This window comes from Ptychodera flava, chromosome 17 (genome assembly GCF_041260155.1).
Source record: "Ptychodera flava strain L36383 chromosome 17, AS_Pfla_20210202, whole genome shotgun sequence".
Taxonomy (NCBI): Eukaryota; Metazoa; Hemichordata; class Enteropneusta; family Ptychoderidae; genus Ptychodera; species Ptychodera flava.
In genome coordinates this window covers 32,235,585-32,257,908 of record NC_091944.1, presented here as the reverse complement: position 1 = coordinate 32,257,908, position 22,324 = coordinate 32,235,585, and the positions used below count along the sequence as shown (strand labels likewise).

General features: G+C 38.2%; 1 protein-coding gene across 1 annotated transcript; it reads left to right on the top strand.

Moving 5' to 3' along the window:
• Positions 1-11,118: 11,118 nt before the first annotated feature.
• On the top strand, positions 11,119-16,069 carry LOC139116085 (zinc finger and SCAN domain-containing protein 12-like). The gene is made up of 2 exons (XM_070678603.1): positions 11,119-11,195; positions 13,290-16,069. Exon 2 carries the CDS (start codon positions 13,804-13,806, stop codon positions 15,322-15,324), a length of 1,521 nt encoding a protein of 506 aa, XP_070534704.1. The 5' UTR covers positions 11,119-11,195; positions 13,290-13,803; the 3' UTR covers positions 15,325-16,069.
• The last annotated feature ends 6,255 nt before the right edge of the window (positions 16,070-22,324 follow it).

Genomic DNA, 22,324 nt, shown 5'->3' with positions numbered 1-22,324 from the left:
CAATAACTTCAAATGCTACTTAAAAAGTTTAACAAAGTCGACAAGACTGAGAGGTTAAAATATTCCATCAAATAAGCGTAACGTTGAAAGGGAGTTTACTGTACTTGGAATTTTGTTGAGGTTGTTTGAGGACTCCAAACGTACTAAAAATTGGGGAAAGCTTCTACATTCCCTCCTAAGGCTGCGTTCACAAATAACGATTAGGGGGGGGGGGGGGGCTGGAGGAATTTCGATTGAAATCTTATTTTTTTTCAGATCCCCCCCTAAGTACCCCAAAAAATTTTCAAATGCCCCCCCTCTATACGGTCAAAATTTTTCAAGTCCCCCCCTAACTATCACAGGCCCGCATATTTGTAAAGGATGTGAGCGCAGAAAAAATAAACATGTATAGCGCCGTTCCGCTCACAGGTGTTCAACACAACCTGTTTTAGCACTTTCTATAGTCATATTCCCAAGGCAAGTTCTTTAAATGCATCAGTGAATTTTTTAGATTTATTGGTTAAAAGCCAACATGAGTTAATCCAACTCTGGCCAGGTCAATTGCTCCTGCTGAAGAGCACACAAAATGACAATCATGAGAGAGTAGGAAAATTGTGAATTTTGGCTAATTGCCATATTGCACAGTGACCTACCAAAAATTTGTTTCAAAACTACAAGACATATATGGATTAGATGCTACTCAAAGTTGACAACACTGGAAGGTAAACTGTTTCATCAAATAAATGTTTTATTCTCTGAAATTTTGGGTGTAATAATTTTAAATTTGTTTAAAAAATAAATAATTCCATTTGGTCACATATTTTTTCTTTTAGTCTTTACTGTTCAAAGTTTTACATCAGATTCTGTAACATTTTATAACAAGAATGTGAAAATTTAGAAAATCAAGCATGGTGACCCCATCTTTTTTCTTTAATACCCGTATTTGATTATTCTCATATGCCAGAATTCAAATATTTCTATGTGTTCTTCCATGTGTTGCTCTCTGGCCTGATCTTGTGTACAAGTATGTTTCACTGTCATGAGCATCATTTGACCCAAACTCTTCTGCATGTACATCAGAGTCAGAGCTATCTCCTGCACTGATCAGGTTAAACTCTCCACAGTCGCTGTGCCTTGTTTTGTGCGCGCCCACGGTGGGCCTGCATTCGAAGGCTACGCTGTGCAGCTGTGAGCACGCGCTGCCAGACACAGCGACTGTCGGTTCTTGCAAGTATATGAATATTCATAAGGGTAGTGATGTCAAAAGAAACACCTATCTCGCTGGGCGGAGAGAATATATACTCGTAGCTGGTACACTTATATACGCGGTATGTTTTTATTTTTCATTTTTCATTTTTCATTTTATTTGGCTATGGTACTTATCATTTTTTTTGATTGACGGATGCGTAGAGTTCTATAATGTACCCGGATCAGGCAGAAATCCGACCGGTCGCTTGCAAGAACGTCCAGACCCTGGGATTTGCGTCGCGTCTCTGAAGGGCGCGCGCGTGTTCTAACAGGGAAGAACGCGAATCGCAGGGTCTCTGCTAGTCTGGCAGAGACCCTGCGATTCGCGTTCTTCCCTGTTCATGCTGTTGGAACACGCGCGCGCCCTTCAGAGACGCGACGCGAATCCCAGGGTCTGGACGTTCTTGCAAGCGACCGGTCGGATTTCTGCCTGATCCGGGTACTTTATAGAACTCCACACATCCATTAATCAAATAAAAATGACAAGTAGCATAGCCAAATAAAATTAGAAATGAAAAATAAAACCATACCGCGTATATAGGTTTACTAGCTACTAGTATATATTCTCTCCGCCCAGTTAGATAGGTGTTTCTTTTGAAGTCACAACCCTTATGAATATTCATATACTTGCAAAAACCGACAGTCGCTGTGTCTGGCAGCGCGTAGCGTTCGAATGCAGTCCCATCGTGGGCGCGCACAAAACAAGGCACAGCGACTGTGGAGAGTCTAGGTCTCTGCCAGACTATGATCAGGTATGCAGTGACAGTGACACTGCAGGAGGAGAGCATTAATGATAGTGACACTACCCGTAGGCAGTAGCTGTATTAACTTTGATAATTTTGGCAATATTTTTGTTCAGTTTTACAACTGCATTCTTGTTCTACTCCCTACAGCATGTTGATTTGTCTAGTATTCAGCTAATGCTATCACAGCCTATATATAACACGATTGGAACTAATTTGGGATGATAGGATGGTGAAGTAATGTCTTTAAAATCTGCAAATGTAAGCTAATCTGCTTTTCTTTTACGTTACACACTTGTTTTTATGAGTAATTTGTAATATTGAGACATTCAGCTATAGGGCACCTAAGATTTTTGAGAAATTTGAAAAATATGAAGATCCAATTATCCCAAAATAGTTCCAATCGTGTTATATGTGTACCATGCATTAAAACACTGACAACTGACTGTCAGCCTGGACTCCAATTAAATTATCACCAAATACGTATTTATATTTATATATACAGGCTTTGTTGACAAACTAAATATTGTGTGTTTGCGCATGCTGTAGGGAGATAGCAGGAAACTATATTTGTTCCATTGCATAGAAATATTGCAGAAATTCATTAACAGTTGCAGTTTCTGCCCAGGTTAGGAGGCTAAAGTTTGTTTTTTACGACAAACCACACACTTAGATTTTTTCGAGATACAAGTCATGAAATGTGACAAAATGGTTCTAAATTTTGTTAAATTATTACTATGATGACATTAAAAATGGTATTCATTTTTCATTGAATTATCTACAAAAACTTGGAATAGGAAAATGTAAAACACAAAAGGGAACCAAAAATTTTCAAGTCCCCCCCTACAGGTAGAGCAAAATTTTCAAGTCCCCCCTCTACTACCCCAAAAATTTTCGAATCCCCCCCTGAATTCCTCCAGCCCCCCCGCTAATCGTTTTTTGTGAACGCAGCCTAAACGCAGTCATAGCAATGCCTATAGTCTACTAGCTTAAACTTACAGTCAATCGCGCGTTGAATGTGCGATATCGACCAATACGAAAGTATGAAAGCGTGAAGTAAGGGGGTGTAACATTTGATTTATGGGGTGGGGCTGGAGAATTTTTGAAAAAAAAATTGTTGCTGGCCATTCATCGGATGGAAACAATTTGTGTACCATCGGATATTGAAAAAAATTGCTTCAAGGCTTTAAGATTATTTTTTCCATGTACCCTGGAGACAGTTGACTGTGTCTTCCGTATAGTCCCTGGAGCTGCCGCCTATGTCGGTTAATTATGGCCAAGCTTCGCTAGATTGGTCAATAACTAAGCTGCAAATCATTTTGCTGCATAGGATATATGGCATGGATGAGCAGAAACCTGAGTATGCATGGATATGTAATAGAACTATTGCAAGTTGTTTACAAATACATTACTGCTAAACTTTCTTAAAAGTTATGGTTCAGGCGTCAGATTGTCTTGCCAGGAAATTTACTTAGTACATTACAATTTCATTTTAAAACAAAAGGCTATGACACCTTCATAATCCTCTTACAGGCCAGAACAAACTCGATCTCTGGGATCGATTCCTCTACTTTTAAATCATAAAAACTGATTGTACTTTATGAAAAGCTCCTATAGGTAGTAGCTTACGAGTTATTTGGTCAGAACGATAAATCCCCACGTTCGTGATCGGTAGAACAAAATGAAGGGGATTAGAGAGGGTAATTAACAGATATGGACTGTTTTCTTTGGAATTCCATACATTCATTGATCATATTCATAACTTACAGACAATACCCTGTGCAGAGACGTAGCCCTACAAGTATGGCGAGAGTGTCTGGCTTTGGCTTAGGAAGCGACGTAAGGGCTTAGTAAAAGCCTACAGTCACCTGTGCTCTGTTCCCCAATGCGCCCCATAGACGTAATATGCCCACAATTACGTCTTGCAGCATGCCTCGCACGAGTGATCGCTCGCAAAGACGTACGGCTCTCGACTTCGTACGGTTTCAGAAAACGACAATATGATATGATAATTGGATATCATAACGTAACTAAGTTAATGCAAGGAATGTTCCTAGGAAACGATAAAAGGAAATGTTTTAAACGTATTATAAGACATTAGGAAAGTTTAATGTCGCATAACCAGAGGCTCTCATCAGCCAACAGTCCCTACAAATTATACATCAAAGTTTTATGCAGTAAAAGTACCTCACACCAGCGTACCGTTTCAGAAAACGTATTGTACGATAGTTTAATGCCGTATAACTACCTCGCACCGGTGTATCGTTACAGAAAACGTATACTACATGATAGTTCGATATCGTATAACTTCGCACCAGTGTACCGTTACAGAAAACGTACTATGCAATAGTTTACTGTTATATTATAAGAAGCTCTCATCAGCCAACAGTTCCGGAAAATGATAAAAGCAAAGTTTTATATAAAGTATAACTACCTCGCAGCAGTGTATCGTTAAAGAAAACGTATTACACGATAGTTCAATGTCGTATAACCACCTCGCACCTGTGTACCGTTACAGAAAGCGTAGTATGCGGTAGTTTACTATGTTATAATAGGCTCTCATCAGCCAACAGTTCCGGAAAATGATAATGGCAAAGTTTTATATAAAGTATAACTACCTCGCACCGGTGGTGTACCGTTACAGAAAATGTATGACACGATAGTTCAATATCGTATAACCACCTCGCACCTGTGTACCGTTACAGAAAACGTACTATGCGATAGTTTACTGTCATAATTATTATAATAGGCTCTCATGAGCCAACAGTGTCCAGAAAATGATAAAAGCAAAGTTTTATAAAGTATAATTATCTTGCACTGGTGTACCGTTACAGAAAACGTATTACACGATAGTTCAATGTCGTATAACCTCGCACCAGTTTACCGTTACAGAAAACGTATTACACGATAGTTCAATGTCGTGATAACTTCGCACCAGTGTACCGTTACATAAAACGTATTATGCGGTAGTTTACTATGTTATAATAGGCTCTCTTCAGCCAACAGTTCCGGAAAATGATAATGGCAAAGTTTTATATAAAGTATAACTACCTCGCACCGGTGGTGTACCGTGACGGCTCCCTTAGAACTAGAGGCGTGGTTGGATCCGCACCATGGATGGCTTTCACTTGCAACGAAACACAATGTAACGAATAAGCATTTCACGAATATGTTTATGGTGGCCGCTATCGTACCAGTGAATTCCAGACTGATGACACCTAATTGGCCAAAGCAAAGAGTCCGAGGTCAATATAAAAGTACAGGGAACTCTGACAGAATAGCAGTAAACAGGTAAATGAAAAACAGGAAAAAATAGAAAAACGGTCAAAAAGCAAATAAAAGCAAAGAAGTAAACAAACGCAAACAAGCAACAAACAAACAACTGACAGATCAATGGTGAGACTGCCATTGGAACAGACTAGAATTCACCTTGCCAGGCATCGTCCCCCTCTCTATACTACTTCTACTACTATAGTGTGTATAGAGACGAGGGCCGTGCCCATAGGTGCAGGTTGCATGTGATGCTTTCCACGAATTCAATGCATCAATACAGGAATCTTCGATATCAGCCGAGAGAACGCTCATGTAAGTCAAGATACATCCACAAAGAACAATATTATTTATGTTTAGAGTTTGGAGAAGACATCTTTATGATCCTGGAAATACAACAAACTTTAGAGAGTCTAAAATGATTATGTGGTTGTTGGTGTTTTGCGAATTTTGTTCGTTTATCTCTTGATCGGAGTTGTGCGCTTTGTTTCAAAACAGCGGGCGAATACGCCCGTGCTCCAACATAGCTTGATCAGAATGTGCGCGTCAGAAGTACAAGTCAATCATTATCAGCGCTAATAAAGAACGCCTATTAGCGAAGCAGAAAGTGCAGTTTTCTTTGTCTAAGCGATAATTTAGAATATTAATTAATTTATTTATTCGGATAATCCAACAGGAGTAAATTCTCAATTACAGGCTCCGCAAAACATAGAAATACATAAAATACAGACAAACACAAAATTAACACAAAGGACAATTTTAAAGCTTTAAAGAACATACAAATCAAAATCATGAATAAAAATAATTCCTTACACTTGTTTTAAAACTTTAAGACTAAATCTGTTAAAAATGACAATACTCTAGTGCAATTTTGCGATATCGTTATAAGTGCTTAAAGCACGTGTCAAAAAAGAATGTTTACGAACATTGATTCTGGAAAAGGGTACCCAAAATGTTTGGTTTACCCGTAGACTACGTTGAACGTTCAGTGGGATTTGAGTTAAATGAGAACAATTTACCACAGAATGAACACATTTGTACAGGAAGCTAAGATCAGAAACCTTCCTACGATTGTATAGAGGAGGCAAATTGAAAAAAATTGCATAATTCTGTGTATCCTGATGAACAGTAACGCAGATTCAGTTTAAAACACAAGTACTAAATAAAGTTCATTTGAACATGTTCAACCTTATCAACAAGATTCTGCTGCCACGGATTCCAAATAACAGAACATTATTCAAGGCCGCTGCATACCAGGGCGATATACAGAGTCTTTAGAGATTTATCATCTCTGAAATCTTTACAATAATGCTTTAAAAAGCCAAGGTTACGCACTGCTTTCTTAACTGCATTACCGATATGCTCAGAGAAGTCCATTGAGCTACTAAGGATGACGCCCAAGTCCTTTACAGATGTACATCATGCAATCGGTACTGTATCAATAAAATAATTAAAAGAAAACTTCTTGGTTTTATTCAAAAATGTAATTCAACAAAATTTCTCAACATTTAGTTTCAGCTTCCATGTTGAGCACCAACAAGTTAGCCTGTCCAAATCACCCTACAACAGTTCGCAGTCAGAAATTGACTTGATTGTTTTATAAAGCTTTGAATCATCAGCATATAAAATTACATTCGAAAACTGAGCACATTGTGACAAATCATTTATGTACAAGATGAATAACAGGGGGCCAATTATGGACCCCTGAGGTACACCGGATAAAACTGGACACCATTTCGAATAACTTCCCTCAACAGCAGTTCTCTGAGAGCGATCAGACAAATATGACTCAAGCCACTGAACACAACCGAAGGGATATAATTTATGAATTAGTAATTTATGTGATATTGAATCAAAAGCTTTGCTGAAGACAAGATAAATTGAATCAGATTGTAATTTGTTGTTGAATGCAGTTGAAATAAAATCTGTACAAGAGACAAGATTAGTCTCAACGCTCCTCCCAAGAACAAAAACCATGTTGATCATCTGAAATTACATTTATGGCGTGACTATACAAACTTTTAAAAAAGTATCTTCTCAAAAACCTTACTGAATTAAGGTAACAGTGAAACAGGCCTGTAATTTTTTATATCCTGCTTGTTTTCCTTCTAAAAAAATTGGTACCACATGAAAAACGTAATTTGAGATTTGCAGCAACTTTCCGAAATTGGGAATTTTGGGAACGTATCTGCGTCAAGTTCCTACATCGAGTGGTACATTTCAAGTAAGCTGCACCTCCCATCCCGCCCCAACAAATGTATTTGTAGTCTGAGTAAACCCAGTAATAAGATGATAACATTTTGACCTTCTTACAAAATCATAGTTCGTTAAATAACTTTGATCAACATGTGATGGATTAAGTATTCCGTCGATATCCAGACCGAAAACATAAATATCCGATGAGTAAATTCAAACATACTTTGCCCACATTGCTCAAACAGCGAAAAGGTCTCACGGTAGCAGAGACTGCGAAAAAGATTTATTTTGCTTAACTTGTCTTCATTTTCTGCCACAACTCATTGTACAAAACCAAGATGCAACCCGTAATCAAATCGTTATTACAATCAACCAAACTAATAAGACTGATGAGTTAACGATGAGAACCATTTATTATACTATCGTATGGTACGTTTTCTGAAACCGTACACCGGTGCGAGATAAAACTTTGCTGTTATCGTTTTCTGGGACTCTTCGCTGACAAGAGCCTCTTAGGCTGCGTTCACAAATAACGATTGGGGGAGGGGCTAGAGGAATAGCGATTGAAATCTATTTTTTTTCAGATCCCCCTCAATACCCTAAAAAATTTTCAAACATCCCCTCTATGATCAAAATTTCCAAGTCCCCACAAACTATCACAAGCCCGCATATTTCTAAAGGATGTACACGCGGAAAAAATAAACACGTATTGGAAGTTCGCGATACTTCTGTTTACATCGATGGTTATTACTTTCAGGCCGAGGTCATTGAACGTCTTTGATAAGTCCTTTTTCATTCTGTCTGCTTTCCTGCCAGTAGCGTTCTTTAATTATTACACCCAAGCCGATCATTGATCATGATATCTTAGTACACAGGCTCCGTTGTAGGTTTAACATTGATGGCACTGTTTTACAGTGGATTACTTCATACTTGAGAGGTAGGACAATGAGAGTTTGTGTTGGATCAGTGGTGTCAAGGGCTCAGTCATTGGATTGTGGGGTGCCCCAGGGCTCTGTCCTTGGTCCTGTTCTTTTCAGTCTATACACGACACCCCTTCAGGACATTATTACAAGACATGGTTTAGAAACAATGTTCTACGCTGATGACTCCCAGCTTTATATTACTTGTTCTCATGCTTCTGTCCCCATTTCACAAATTGAAAATTGCATCGAGGAGATACGTCAGTGGATGTGTAACAACATGTTGGCTCTGAATGACAGTAAGACAGAGGTTATTAGATTTTCCTCAAAGTTTAGCAATCTGGGACGATCACGAACTTGTAATATACAGGTTGGTGAAATCAGCATCAATTCCTCTCCTGTAGTTCGTAACCTTGGTGTAATTCTAGATGCATCAGCATCCATGTCAGCCCATGTTAACAATATTTGTAAATCCGCTGCATTTGCTCTATGGAAAATTGGTAAAATACGCAAACTTCTAGATAGTAATTCCACTGAAAAATTAGTTCATGCATTCATAACATCCAGGCTTGATTATTGTAACAGTTTACTTTTCGGCTTACCACATTATCAACTCAAGAAATTACAATTGGTTCAAAATTCTGCTGCACGTTTGGTCACACTGACTAAGAAAGCAGATCATATTCAACCTGTTCTGTACTATAGTTTACACTGGCTTCCGGTTCATAAGCGTATCGAGTTTAAACTTCTATGTTTAACTTACAAAGTTTTACATGACATTGCTCCTCTGTATTTGAAAGAACTTTTAAATATCCGTGTTCCTGGTCGCACTCTTCGGTCGACTGCTGAGGGTGCACTAAGTTTGCATCAGCCAATTGGTAAAACCACTTTTTATGGTTATAGGTCATTTGCTATTTCAGCTCCACAGCTGTGGAATAAGCTTCCATCTGAGTTCCGCTGTTTTAACGACTATGATGTTTTTAAATCTCATGTCAAAACTTACCTTTTTAAAGATTGTTTTTATTAGTATTTTAAATCTGTAACTTTTTAAACTTTAGCTTGGTATGTTCTGCGCCTTGAGGTGTTGTTTTTACACGGAAGGCGTTTTTAAAGAAATAAATATTATTATTATTATTATTATCTCTATAGAGACCAATATTCTTTTTATCGAAGGATGAAGCAAGTATGTTGATAAAATAAAGCCCAACTAGTTCACATACCTCATCTCCGTCGTAACTCCCCATTGTAATGTCACACAAACTGGTGCTATCACGCTTCATCCATGGTACACAGTCATCAAATAGGAGTGATTTCCTTGAATGCATAATGATATCAACATCCCTATCAGAAATGCTGGTGTGTTGCGTTGTAAATTCAAGCGATTTTTGTAGTAGGGATTCTGAGATAGATGGGTAGAAATTCACAATGTCGAATGTCACGAATTTGGATTGCATCTTGTTTTGTATGCTTTCAAACCAGGGATGACCGATGTTGTCTTTCTCCATTGGTTTACAGGGGAAACTCAACAAGTGTTTTCTTTTCCTTTTTTTCAAATTTGGTTGCCATAAAACAAAGTGGCTGCCACTGAAAGCAACAACCCTGAGGAATATTTCAGAACCTTTGTTGAACAGAACACTTTAACCATGAATTCGCAAAATGTCTATGTTATATTTCGGCTGAAGTTCCATTCACAGTTCAATGTTCATCATAACCCTCGGTAGTTCAAGTTCACATTTTGTCAGCAGTACATTTTGTATCAAAGTTGACAGAGTTTGCATATTTCACATTCTTTAACCATCTTTAAAATAATCATTATGTACATGTTTTAAGACGATGGAAACAAAACATGTTAATTTGGTGGTTTTTTTGCTTTTCTGCCAGCCGGCCGTCACTGAGAAATCCTTGATCATACAAATCAGAACGAATGTGAGTCTAAAGTATTAAGCAATGTGTGAGCCTACCCACAATTCTCCTTGATTCATACACAGTGAGATCACTTCTTGACTACAGCAAATTTCTTGTGTACACAGGATGCTATGGTTAATATTTCAACAATCTGGCACCACCGTGACAGTATTGATGCACATGATCTTCTGGATACACATACAGAATTATTGGAAAATCAACCCTTTTTTCATGTAGGAGCTAGCTAATATATTGTAAATTTTTAACCAGATATGTTTGACAGTCACTCATAATTCTATAGATCAGAACTTCGGGGCAAATATTTAATTGCACCTGGAAGTAAATTCTGAACACTCACTTAGTTCATAATCGTATGCAAAAATATAGAGTGACACGCACCACAGGCTACCCATGCAGGCACTGTTTTCTTTGAAATACTATACTGAGATAGCTATATATGGTAAAGTCAAGGCACTCCTTAGCTGGGTAGTCTGCTAAGAAGTTCGATTTTCAGCTGCAGCTCGATTTATCGATCCCGTAGTCGATATGCCCCGCCACTGCAACCTAATGAGTATTTAGGTTGAAGTGGCAGGCATATCGACTTCGGGATCGATAAATCGAGCCGAAAATCGATCTACTTAGCAGACTACCCAGCTAAGGAGTGCCTGTGGGTAAAGTAATAGGTACACATGCGACACAGGTAAGGCTTGTATAATGAAAAAGTTAATAAATTACATTTATTGACCATATTCATAACTTCTGGACGAATAGCGCCTGCAGTACCTGTGGCGTAATGAATTATTGCATTTGTGCTGACCCTAATGTCTAAGTTTGACGTTGATGGCGTTATTCCGTGTCAAAGGTCAGCCCTCAGCATCATCACAGATTTTGTGGAAGCAATTTGAAGAGTTTCGACGTCCGTCGAAAATCTTGGGTAAGTCCCTTAGCTTTTGTAAAATGTGTGCTGCTATGATTTTGAACAACACAGCAGCTGAAATCTGTACGTGAGCGTTACGGTTTTGCTGAACACAGTCGCTCACCACTGACAGTGCCAGTACCAGAGCAGTTTGCCATGGCACTGCCAACTGCTCTATTGCACTATTACCGGTACACCTGTTTGCTGTGGACAAAGTCGTGTTCTGGTCACTCGACATCCCTTTGTCGCTACATCCGCTAAGACCCTCTCAAAGCCCCGCGCTGGATACGTAAAGTACCAATCTGATTAAAATCAGATCTAGATGTAGAGTAAGGCAACGTCTCTGTACTCGCGGTTGCGCGGTATTCTCTTGCTGTCGCCTTTCACAACAAGAGAATACCGCGCAAGTACAGACACGTACAGAGACATACTCATGGATGAAAAAAACATCCATGCCGTACTCTACATCTGATTTTAATCAGATTGCGTACAGCACCTGGTGTTGGACACAGTCACGTGTTGTTCGATACACGCCGAAGGGCCCCGTTAGCACATAGGGTGTTGTAGAAATGACCGTCCCCAGGGGTAGGGGCGGGGGTAGATACTGGACAATTCTAGAATGACTTGCCTCGATACGTGAAATCACAGATATTTACTTGATATTTATTGGCTGTGACTCTAACATCGATACTATACAGTGACTAGCCTTGTGTCTCTTGCACGTGGCGGGGTTAAAAACGTAAAGGCCAAAATCAGCCTGTAAAAGACAGAAATCCTGTCCGAAAAACCACAGCTACATGTACATGTATGGACCCACACCTAGTGACTCCAATATCGATACTAGTCAACTCTAGACTTTTAAATCGTAGGCAAATATCCAATGATTATCAGAGATTTTACCACCTAACAGATCTTGACAAGCCCGACTTCCTCAATCTGACCCTAACTTTGATACTTGACGATTCTATACTTGTCAAATCGCGGGTAAATATTCGATAAAATATCAGGGTTTCACTTGTACCTTGGCCCCGCAGTCTCGCCAAGCCCAATTTTGGTGGTCCGACACTACTAGACTTGTCTAAAACTGTGGGTAAATATCCTATGTTGGAGATTTCACCACATCACATACCTGACCAAGCAATTCTAGTTTCTATAACGTGTTGTCCAGTAGCTGTAAACATCCGATATCATATAAAAGTGCAATGTCGCGGAGCGGTGTCTGTCTGTGAGCTTTTGCGATATTCATGTTTTGGAAATCTCTTAAAAGAATAAATTTTGTTTCTTTGAATAATTTTGTCAGGTATTTAGCTTAGCAAAACGTTTGAGTTAACTCCTTTCCATATAGTGAAAGTTACTGGCCCACGTCTTTAGGAATAGCAGGACATCTTTCAAGAATTACTGGCCCGGCATAAAAATAACTGGTCTCGGGCCATCGGGTTAGCGTGAATTTTGCATGCTGCATGTGATACCTCCTTAAATGATCACTTTGAATTGTTGATCATACAACAGTGTACTAAAAATTGAACAAATTCAGATAATCATCAAATCGAAAGGAAAAAATGAAAGTTTTCTGCATTTTGGAGTAAGCTTGTCATATGTTAATAAGGCACACAAGAATACATTAATGACAACAAAACCTGCTGATGTGACTTTGATATTTTCTAGGTCAGAATCACAACATCCAAGTTGGCACTAATAAGTGTTCTCTAAAGCTTTGAAAAACTAAGAGCAGTCAATTTATGTAAGTCTCAACACTGCTAATTTGCGTATCTTTTTATCTAAATGTTCAGAATCTTGGAAGCTGTCATCCAATTGGTTGGCTAAATCTTACTGTTATTATTGAATTATACACAATAGACTTCCTAAGTTGCTGTGAATTGTGACAATCAGATATAACCCTCTGAGCCAGCAGCATATCAGCAGGATTTTGTTGTTATTAATGTATTCTTGTGTGCACTTATTAACATAAGACAAGCTTACTCTATAAACAAAAGGGTGGCCCACCCCAAAATTTCACCTCTGGAGAACTTTGCAAATTGTGAATGCTTCCTTGCAGTGCTGCAAGGTAATAAACATTATGGTAACTCCTGAACATTCTTTGATATTTTCTAGGTCAGAACCACAACATCCAAGTTGGCACGCCAGTATTCTGTGTTACCATGACAACAAGACAGATGAAAATGGATTACAGTGCAGAGAACCTATCTTCATCAATTCTGAAAAGACTAAATGAACTCAGAAAACAGTCTCTGTTAACGGACGTTGAGTTTTGTGTGCAGGGGCAGCACTTTGCTTGTCACCAGGCAGTCTTAGCATGTTGCAGTCCAATGTTCAACTCAGTTCTTACTTCAGATGCACACAAGCACAAAATCAGGGAATGCTTTGGTGTTTTGGATGCCAATACTGTGAAAGATCTGCTAGACTTCATATACACTAGTCGGGTAACCATTACCATGCACAATATTGAGCAATTGCTGAAAGTATCGAATGAACTGAAATTTGAGGAGCTTGCTTCTGGATGTGCACAGTTTCAGGAGAAGTTTTACAATGCATCTGATTTTCCTGACAAGGCCGTATACACATTACCTGCTAGCTGTAGGGGAATGAATTGGCGAGTGGACCCAAAATGCAACAACATACAAGTGAAGCTGACCACATAGTTGTAGACGCTAGACAAGGGCTGAAATGTGGAAGCAAAAGTGATGCCAGCAAGTTGTTAAAATATGCAAATGATGAAGACAGAAATATCACTGTAGGCAGTGATGATGCTGATGTATTTGATAGTGGTAGTGATGCGAATGATGACGATGATGACCCCTATGAGGAGGACACAGCTAATGAAGAAACTGGTATGAGCAATGTAAATACAGAGACTGATATCAGAGAAAATGAATGTAAGATAGAAAATGAAGACCAGAATGGAGCAGTTGTTCCAGAACTCTTCACAGGGAGCAATCGGGTGGTTATTTGTGGGAACAAAGATAGTAGCAACATGGCTGATATAGAAAGACCAGTGAAGTCTGCAACTGTAAACCAGCCTCACCTTTTTGAAACAAGTAACTCTGTTGCAGATATGAATGTATCAGGAAGTCACATTAAGGATTATCCAAGTTTATCAGGGCAGACACACACTGACATTGGTAACAATATCAATCATGTTGATGCTGTGGTCCACAAAACCAAATTTCAATCAGACCAGAATGAACATGTTGAAGAGGAAATGTCAAAGGTCATCAATGTGGAAGAGGTATCATTCAAGTGTGAATTTTGTGGAGAAAGTTTTCCAAGGAATCATCTGCTTCAGAAACACAGAAATCAAGAGCATGGCGACGAAATTCAAGGTCATAGTAGCAGTAACTGCGATGAGAAACAGAAATATTTGTGTAGTGGATGCAACTGTGAGTTTGGCAGCAAAGGTCTTCTGCAGGACCATCTTTCAGTAAATTGTAAAGGTCTCCAACGAACAAGACAGCATGGTACAACATCTAGCATTGGTCAACAAGAAATTTCCTCTGAACAATCAGCCAATACACAGAGAGGACAGATTCTGCATCAGTGTGATGTCTGCAAGAAAGATTTCAAGCTACATAGTATGCTGAAACTTCATGAAAAGAAAGTTCATGGTTCGACTGGTGGTTATCTGTCATGCAGAGTGTGCAATGTGAAATTTTCAACCCGTAGTCTTTTAAGATATCACCAAATTGCTAAGCATGCACGTAGCTCAGGGGAAAATAAACACTGCTGTCCTGTATGCAAGGAAACTCTCTGCTCAAGGCTGCAGTTGAGGAAACATATGAAGGACAAACATCCAAACCAGCACCAGTGTGAGATTTGCAAAAAGTCATTTTATTACAAGAAATTACTAAAGCAGCACAGAAATAGGAAACATGAGAGAAGTGTATGGAAATGTGGAGAATGTAGTGCAGCATTTGATGATTACAAATCATTGAAGGAGCACAGAGAGACGCATGATCAAGATTTAAAGTATCAGTGTGAGAAATGTAAGAAATGGTTTGGCCGGAAGGATAGCTATGAGGGCCATATGAAGAGGCACAGATTAGAGAAATCCATTGAATGTAAAATCTGCAACAAAGTTTTCCATAGGAAAGCAAGATATGTTAGTCACATGACATGCATGAAAGGATGACACCAGTCAAAGTTGACTTGTCGAAAGACGAAAAAACATCCCACAGCACTGAGAAAATCTACAAATGCCCGGAGTGTGCTGAGAGTTTCGATGGAACTTTGAGTTTAAGACTTCATAGATCAAAGATGCATGCAGCCCTGGAGCAGTGTAAATTGTGCATGAAGTATTCCCCACAAAAGATGAACTTTATCAGCATAGGGAAAAAGTGCATAAGCTGAAAGATTACCCCTGTGCAGATTGCAAAGTAACTTTTAACAACAAGCGTAACCTTTCTAGGCATAGAAAGAAAATGCATTCTCAAGACTCATTGAGTTGTAAAGAATGTGGGAGTATGTTTGAAAACAGAGAACTCTTAAAACAGCATCACAGAATTCACGACAAGGAAGCATTGTATTCGTGTGATGTGTGTGGCAAAACATTTGGAAGGAAGGAAAGCCTAGATGGACATGTGAAACGCCACAAGTATGAGAGGTCCTATCCTTGTGAAGAATGTGGGAAAGTTTTTAATAGAAAAGAAATCCTTGAAAACCATTTCCGTACTCATTCAAGTATCAAACCGTACAGTTGTCCTGTTTGTCAAAAGTCTTTCAAGTCTAAAAACTCAGCTGAAAAACACCGGTTAGTATACCACAGTGGTGAAGCTACTTTGAAACCCTGGTCTTGCTCTGAATGTGATAAGACATTTACGCAGAAAGGTAATCTCCTTAAACACCAAAGAGTTCATGCTAAGGTTAAACTGTACTTGTGTGACTTTGTGGGAAATCCTTTAGCCAGCCGCAGTACATGGCCATTCACAAACGTATTCACACAGGTGAACGGCCTTATCAGTGTGAACTCTGTGGAAAATCATTCAAATGTACACCAAGTTTGAACAGTCATCGGTTGTACGTCCATTCATCTGAAAAATCTCATGTGTGCCATGTGTGTGGGAAAGGATTTAAAACAGCTGCAAAAGTGAGAAGACATTTACTGGTTCACAATAATAGTTTAAATACATTAGCTGTTTGAGGGATTACATATACCTGACAATACTTGCTTTCCTACAATGTTTGACAACTCCTGCATTGATAAGCAAAAAAATTTGAAAGAAACATAGCAGTGTTTCATCAAGGATGCTCTATTCCAAAATTCATTTACTTTGATCCATTATGTGCTGCCAATCATATGTCAAAGGACTAATGATATATAAATCAACATGACAGAGTAGACTGTGAAAATTTGATTTTCAAGTTTGCTGTACATGTGCAAGTGAGCACGTTTTTAGGCATAGCAGACCATTGAGAAGAGCCACAATTGTCAGCACTCTTGCTCATAAACCATTCATAGACTTGGGTGCATGATACAAATTTGTGGATGGAAAGGTTCAACAAATTGTTTTTGCATGTTGTACTCTATATCACGTAAAATTTGAAACTATTTATACTTGCTTTAGACAAATGTTATTGAAAGATGTATATTGTGCGTGTAGAAAAGAAATTTGCAAATGCCTTTTTTGACTTTATAAGCACTGGTACACATCACTACATAACTGCAAATTAGCATTCTTATAACCATGGTCATTTCAAGACAAAACACCATGGTAGGGAGTAATGCCACTTATGAAACAGGCTTATCACCATTGTATTACACTAAGAAAAGAAGTTTCAATAAGACCCAGTGTGTTTTTTTCAGTATAGGTGGACACTGTAAGCACAGTGACCTCTCTTAACCTTTTCACCCCAATGTCCACACTTACCATTGATAACAATTGGTTTGGACAAAACCATTGTGGTGAAAAGGTTAAAGGCATGGTTCAGGCATCATTGTCTTGCCAGGAAATTTACTTACTAGATTACAATTTCAATGGAAACAATAGGGTATAACACCTTTATATCTTCTTACAGAGAAGGATCAAGTCCCCTACCTTTAAGGTCACCATGCACAGCTAGATCTTTACAGCACTCAGGCCCCTCTGAGTCTTACACCATGAAAGACGTTGATGTATACATGTAGATGCATCGCCATTTGTGTTACACAAAAAGTGAAAAATTTTCAACATTTTGGGACAATCATATTTTGCCATGTATGTGAGATAGTCGAGTTGAAATACTGTTACATTAAATGATACTGACTGGTGTAGATTATATGCTGACTCTTATAGATTATATTCCAAGTGTAGACTGTTATAGACTTGCTGTCTGGTGTACCGGTATATGTGCTGATTGGTGTAGATTATATGCTGATTGTTGAAGATTATATGGTGGTGACTGGTGTTGATTAAAAATATTGAAAATTTGAGTTTTAAAGAAGCTTCATGCAGTGACATTCTCTAAGTAACTGATGTCAAAGAATGTTTATGCGATTAGCCTTAAAGGGACAAAGTCGCCCATTTTTCATTAATTTTGTCTGATACGAGATACTACTTATATTGTTTGACATGCTGAAAGACACTGAATGAATGGGTGACCAAGCAAATATTCGACCCCGGTGTTTGACAAATTAAATGAAACCAGTGTGAAAATGAATTAATGGTCATGACTTTTTCCCTTTAATTTAAAACACTAATTCCCTTGAAAAAGAACAACATTGGTTTTAGAAGCTTATTCCAAACAAATGTAGATTTGTTTCTGCATGGTCAGTGTGGGCATCTTTTCAAAACTCCCAGTGCACCCTTGTTTGTGTCTTCAAAGTGTTAAAAATTCACCAGTGGTTCTGTTGCACCCTTTCGAAAGTATGAATTTCCTATACTTTACTATCCGGCTTGCAGCAGAAATGTTTGATGTGCACAGAAGTGTAGGAAATGTACCTTGTAATATATCTTGTAACTTGGGTAGTGCACTGTACAGATTTGGTTATTTTGTGCCATGCAATGGTATGGGTCTATTGTGACACTGCTTTGTCAAAAGCTCAGAGTAATATGTACCCTCCCCTGGAAAGAATTGCACAGCAATCATGTAAAATGACAATTATGGCTGATAGACCATGTAAAACTTTACTCATATCCAACTCCTTTGATAAAATACTCAGAGCAAAGGAAAGCATTTTTCAACCAGTCTATGGGAAAAATACCATAAGTGATGTTGTAATGGTCTCAAATCAAAATGGTGTGAAAAAGGTAGAAAACTGCATCATGTTATCATGTTTGTCACAATCATGTCAAAGTCCAGATCTTTTTCTTATCATATGACATCAGCATTCATTCAGCAACTCAGACTCAGAGGGGTCACTGTGTACATGAAGCTCTGAGATTTCAGATTTCCAGTATGAGAGCTCAGATATAGCAACTGTGGTTACAATCAACACATAACAACGCTGGATAACACATTTGTATCTGACAATGAATAGCCTTACTATACATTGCATCGTCTTGATCAAAGAAAGTTGAAAACCACATGCCTTGCTGAGTAAAATATAATTTTTGGAAATGTCAAGAGTATGGCCTATAGTGACTTTACAGAAAACAAAATGCTATCAATATTGAACTCTATGAAAAAACAAACAAACATAAAATGGCTATTTGAACCTCTATTGCTACCATCAGAACATGCTGGGTATAAACAAATTGTAATGCTATTCAGTAAGTCAACAAGACTGTACACTGGTTTCTGAATTTGAAAGAGTGCTACAGATAAGCGTTCTATCTTGAGAACCAAACGTCATCTTAGACCATCTGAGGGTTAACTACTTTATCACTGACTCTACAATAGTGTTTTCGAGGTTTTGCTTGATGTTCATATAATTTTATTGTCAAATTCATGTTGAATGAGAAAGTTGTAGGTAGATACTGCTAAGTCTACTGGTATGCTTAGGATAAATATACATCACCAAGAAATACACTTTATGTTGCAATGGAATTGTCTCAAGAGGACAGATGGTACGGCCCATATCAAATTGTTTAAGGTACACGTTCACCGTAAATTTCCATATTCCATATATGGTAAAGGGGGCAGGGCTTAGCGTACTACCCTGTAACACCTGTAGCTGTCGGTCCTCCATATTTGATTTGTCTTGCAGACGACGCTGTTAAGTATGCCATAGCTGGTCGTGTGGGGGTGACCTTTTTAAAAGCGGCCACCCGTGTAAAATCTGTGATTGGCTAATAAAAACAGGTGACCGAATACCTTTAATAAGCAGGAAGTATTTGCTTTAAAGTGCCAGTAATGCTAACTTTTGATTTTTTTCACTATTTTTGTTTTCTTGCTCTACTCCCCAAAATCATATTGATATATATAGTATTAAGCTTGTCAACTCAGCCTGTACATGTGTAAACTGCATTGTTATTGTTGATGAGTGAATTCTGGTCCGAACTAGAATTGAAATATACACAATAAGAGAGCTTTTAACACATATCGACAGTACATTGACAAGCTATTACAGTGGATGTTTCAACATTCTTTTGGGAGTAGATTTATAATGATGAAAAAACTATTAAAAGTTAGCATTACTGGCCCTTTCATAGCATGAAAACGAACAAACGCACAATATTTGTTTAGGCGGCCAGACAAGGTCTCCAGGCCACCGTTGGTACATTTTCACTGGACCCTGTGTTTCATCTACCAGTATTCATTTCTGGGATCATTCATAAGGCACATTCACTTGATATAAGTGGACTAAATATGTGAAGTTGGCTCTTCCAAGAAATTTAACTTATGTGACTTGCACCTTTCCAAGATTGCCTGACCCTAAGAATGCACATGATACACCAATACCTGATATGATACTGAGACTGGGCTTTTGTCTGTATGACATCAAGAGCTTCCTTTTAGGATAACCATTTCAGGTTTCTTTATGGTCTGTTACCCTTACTTTAATTATGAATGTCCAGTGCCTCCTGCTGTGTTGTCTTCTATCGGCATCAAATATAACCGGTACACAAAGGGCCATGATTCCAAAAACTCACGAAAAAATCTGCCCCAAAATTTGGATTCTTTATATTTATGAATCAGAATTTTGTATTTTTCGTCAGAAAAATCCTACTATCCAAATGTCAATGTAGGCAAGGAAGAATAAAATGATCTTCATGAATGATACAAAAGTGTCCCTTACACGTGAAACTGAGATGTAAGCAATAAAATTTGTCATTTTTGACTGAACTACAAATTTCAAACAAGTAACTTCTGGTGATCTCTGGTATTCTACGGAGAAATTGAGGTATTTGTTAACCACAAAGATATATTCTTTGACCAATTTGGGAAAACCACCCAAGTTGAACAGCTTTATTAGTAAAAAATATTCAATAAATCTTATGCTTCTCGTACTCTAGATTCCCTCATTGCAGCACAATCTGTAACCAGCAGCATTCCAGTTGAAGTGAGATACACTGGTTGGTTGAAATCTGGTGGGTTCTCTGGGTTCTCTACCTGGTGATTTTGAGGTGTTGGGCACTGCTCTTGTTGATATACAAGTACCATATGAAAGAATACATTTCACAACAAAGAATATGCAAATTCACCATTGATGTGAAAATCAACACCCTCCCCCTGTTTTTCAGAGCTGTGAGAATTCTTAGGTTTATGGACAAGAATGGATGACTACTGTGCAACTAACCACTGTGTAATTCAAAATTTAGAGGCAGAGCTATGTCAATGCTATTGGCAAGCCCTAACTGTTTGTGGCTCTTTCCGAAAATGTTTTGAAAAATCCAGACTTTATGCTCCACTGAATTTTAATATGTTTGAATATGTTTGCTTACAGAGATCAAAAGTTTTTGGTTGAGTTAAATCTCAAGCATTCATTTTACAATTTATCGAAGTTGACAAAATTCAGAGTGTGTAAGTGTTGTCGCTTGATAAAATTGAGGTAGTTTGGGGAAGACTTGAGAAGCTGTTTGACAGTGATATGCCGTTCATTGTTTGTAATTGTTATAAAGGACCAAACTGAACAAAACACAATTAAAGGAAAGTTTGCCAAACAATATGCTCACAGTTGTGAATTTATTTTTATGCACACATTAAAGAACAGGTACATTCTCATACCAATAAAAACTAGCACAAATCACACAAAACTGCTCCCCTTACATGATGGTGTTCAATGAAACATTGTATGCTTAAGGGCAGTACCGTGGTACATAGTAATCTAGATTTCACAGACGTCTAATGCTGAGCAGTACTGATAGTTCTGACAGATCATGAGGGGCTTCTATTGTAAAATTCAACACCAAACAACAATGTAACTTAAAGTGGAACAGTATGCACATATTAACTGGCTATTTGGTATTAGCTGAAGATGTACTTCCTCTTGGGCCAGAGTCAATGCAAACCACATCCATGATAAAGCTGCCAAGAAATAGATACATTTTTATAAGACTGATAGTGACAGGTCAGGGGCAATCACTGTTATATTGCTGTACCTACCACAATCAGTCATTAAGGTTGTATGTGTCTTGCAAGTGAAAGACTTTTGCTCAAACTTTCCTAAATGAAACTTAAAACCATTCTCTTACCAAATGTATGATAAAAATCGGGGGTCAGGGTGCAAAGTTTGGAACTAGCGAAACAAATTACCAAACATTTTGCAATATTTGAAATTCAAAATGGCCGCAAACCCTGTGTTAACTCTATGGGGAAAATAAAATTTTGGGTTTTCAAAAACTACGATGGTGAAAAGTTTCTTACAGAGAGAGCTTCAAAATGAGGCCCAACAAGTGGAACATCAGAAAAGAAATGTAGCAATTTGAGAGTCAGGATATGTGTCCCCGAGGTGCATTCTACCTTAATGTACCTAAAGTATTTTGTACAGCTGTCAGTGACTGGGTCATGAATGGAACTGACATACCTCATTGTGACTTTTATAGTATGCCTACGTACCATTTTGAAAACTGATGCGAAATCTTCCAAATTATAAAATTGAAAATATTTTAATACAGATTAATTGATGAGAATGACGTACTTCTAAAAATTGCCTAGATTCTGAAAGTCCATCATATCATATCATTCAATGAAAGTCCATCATATCATATCATTCAAGGATTGTATCACTCAAATTACAAATACCCACATACACTATTTACTGTGAACCAGTA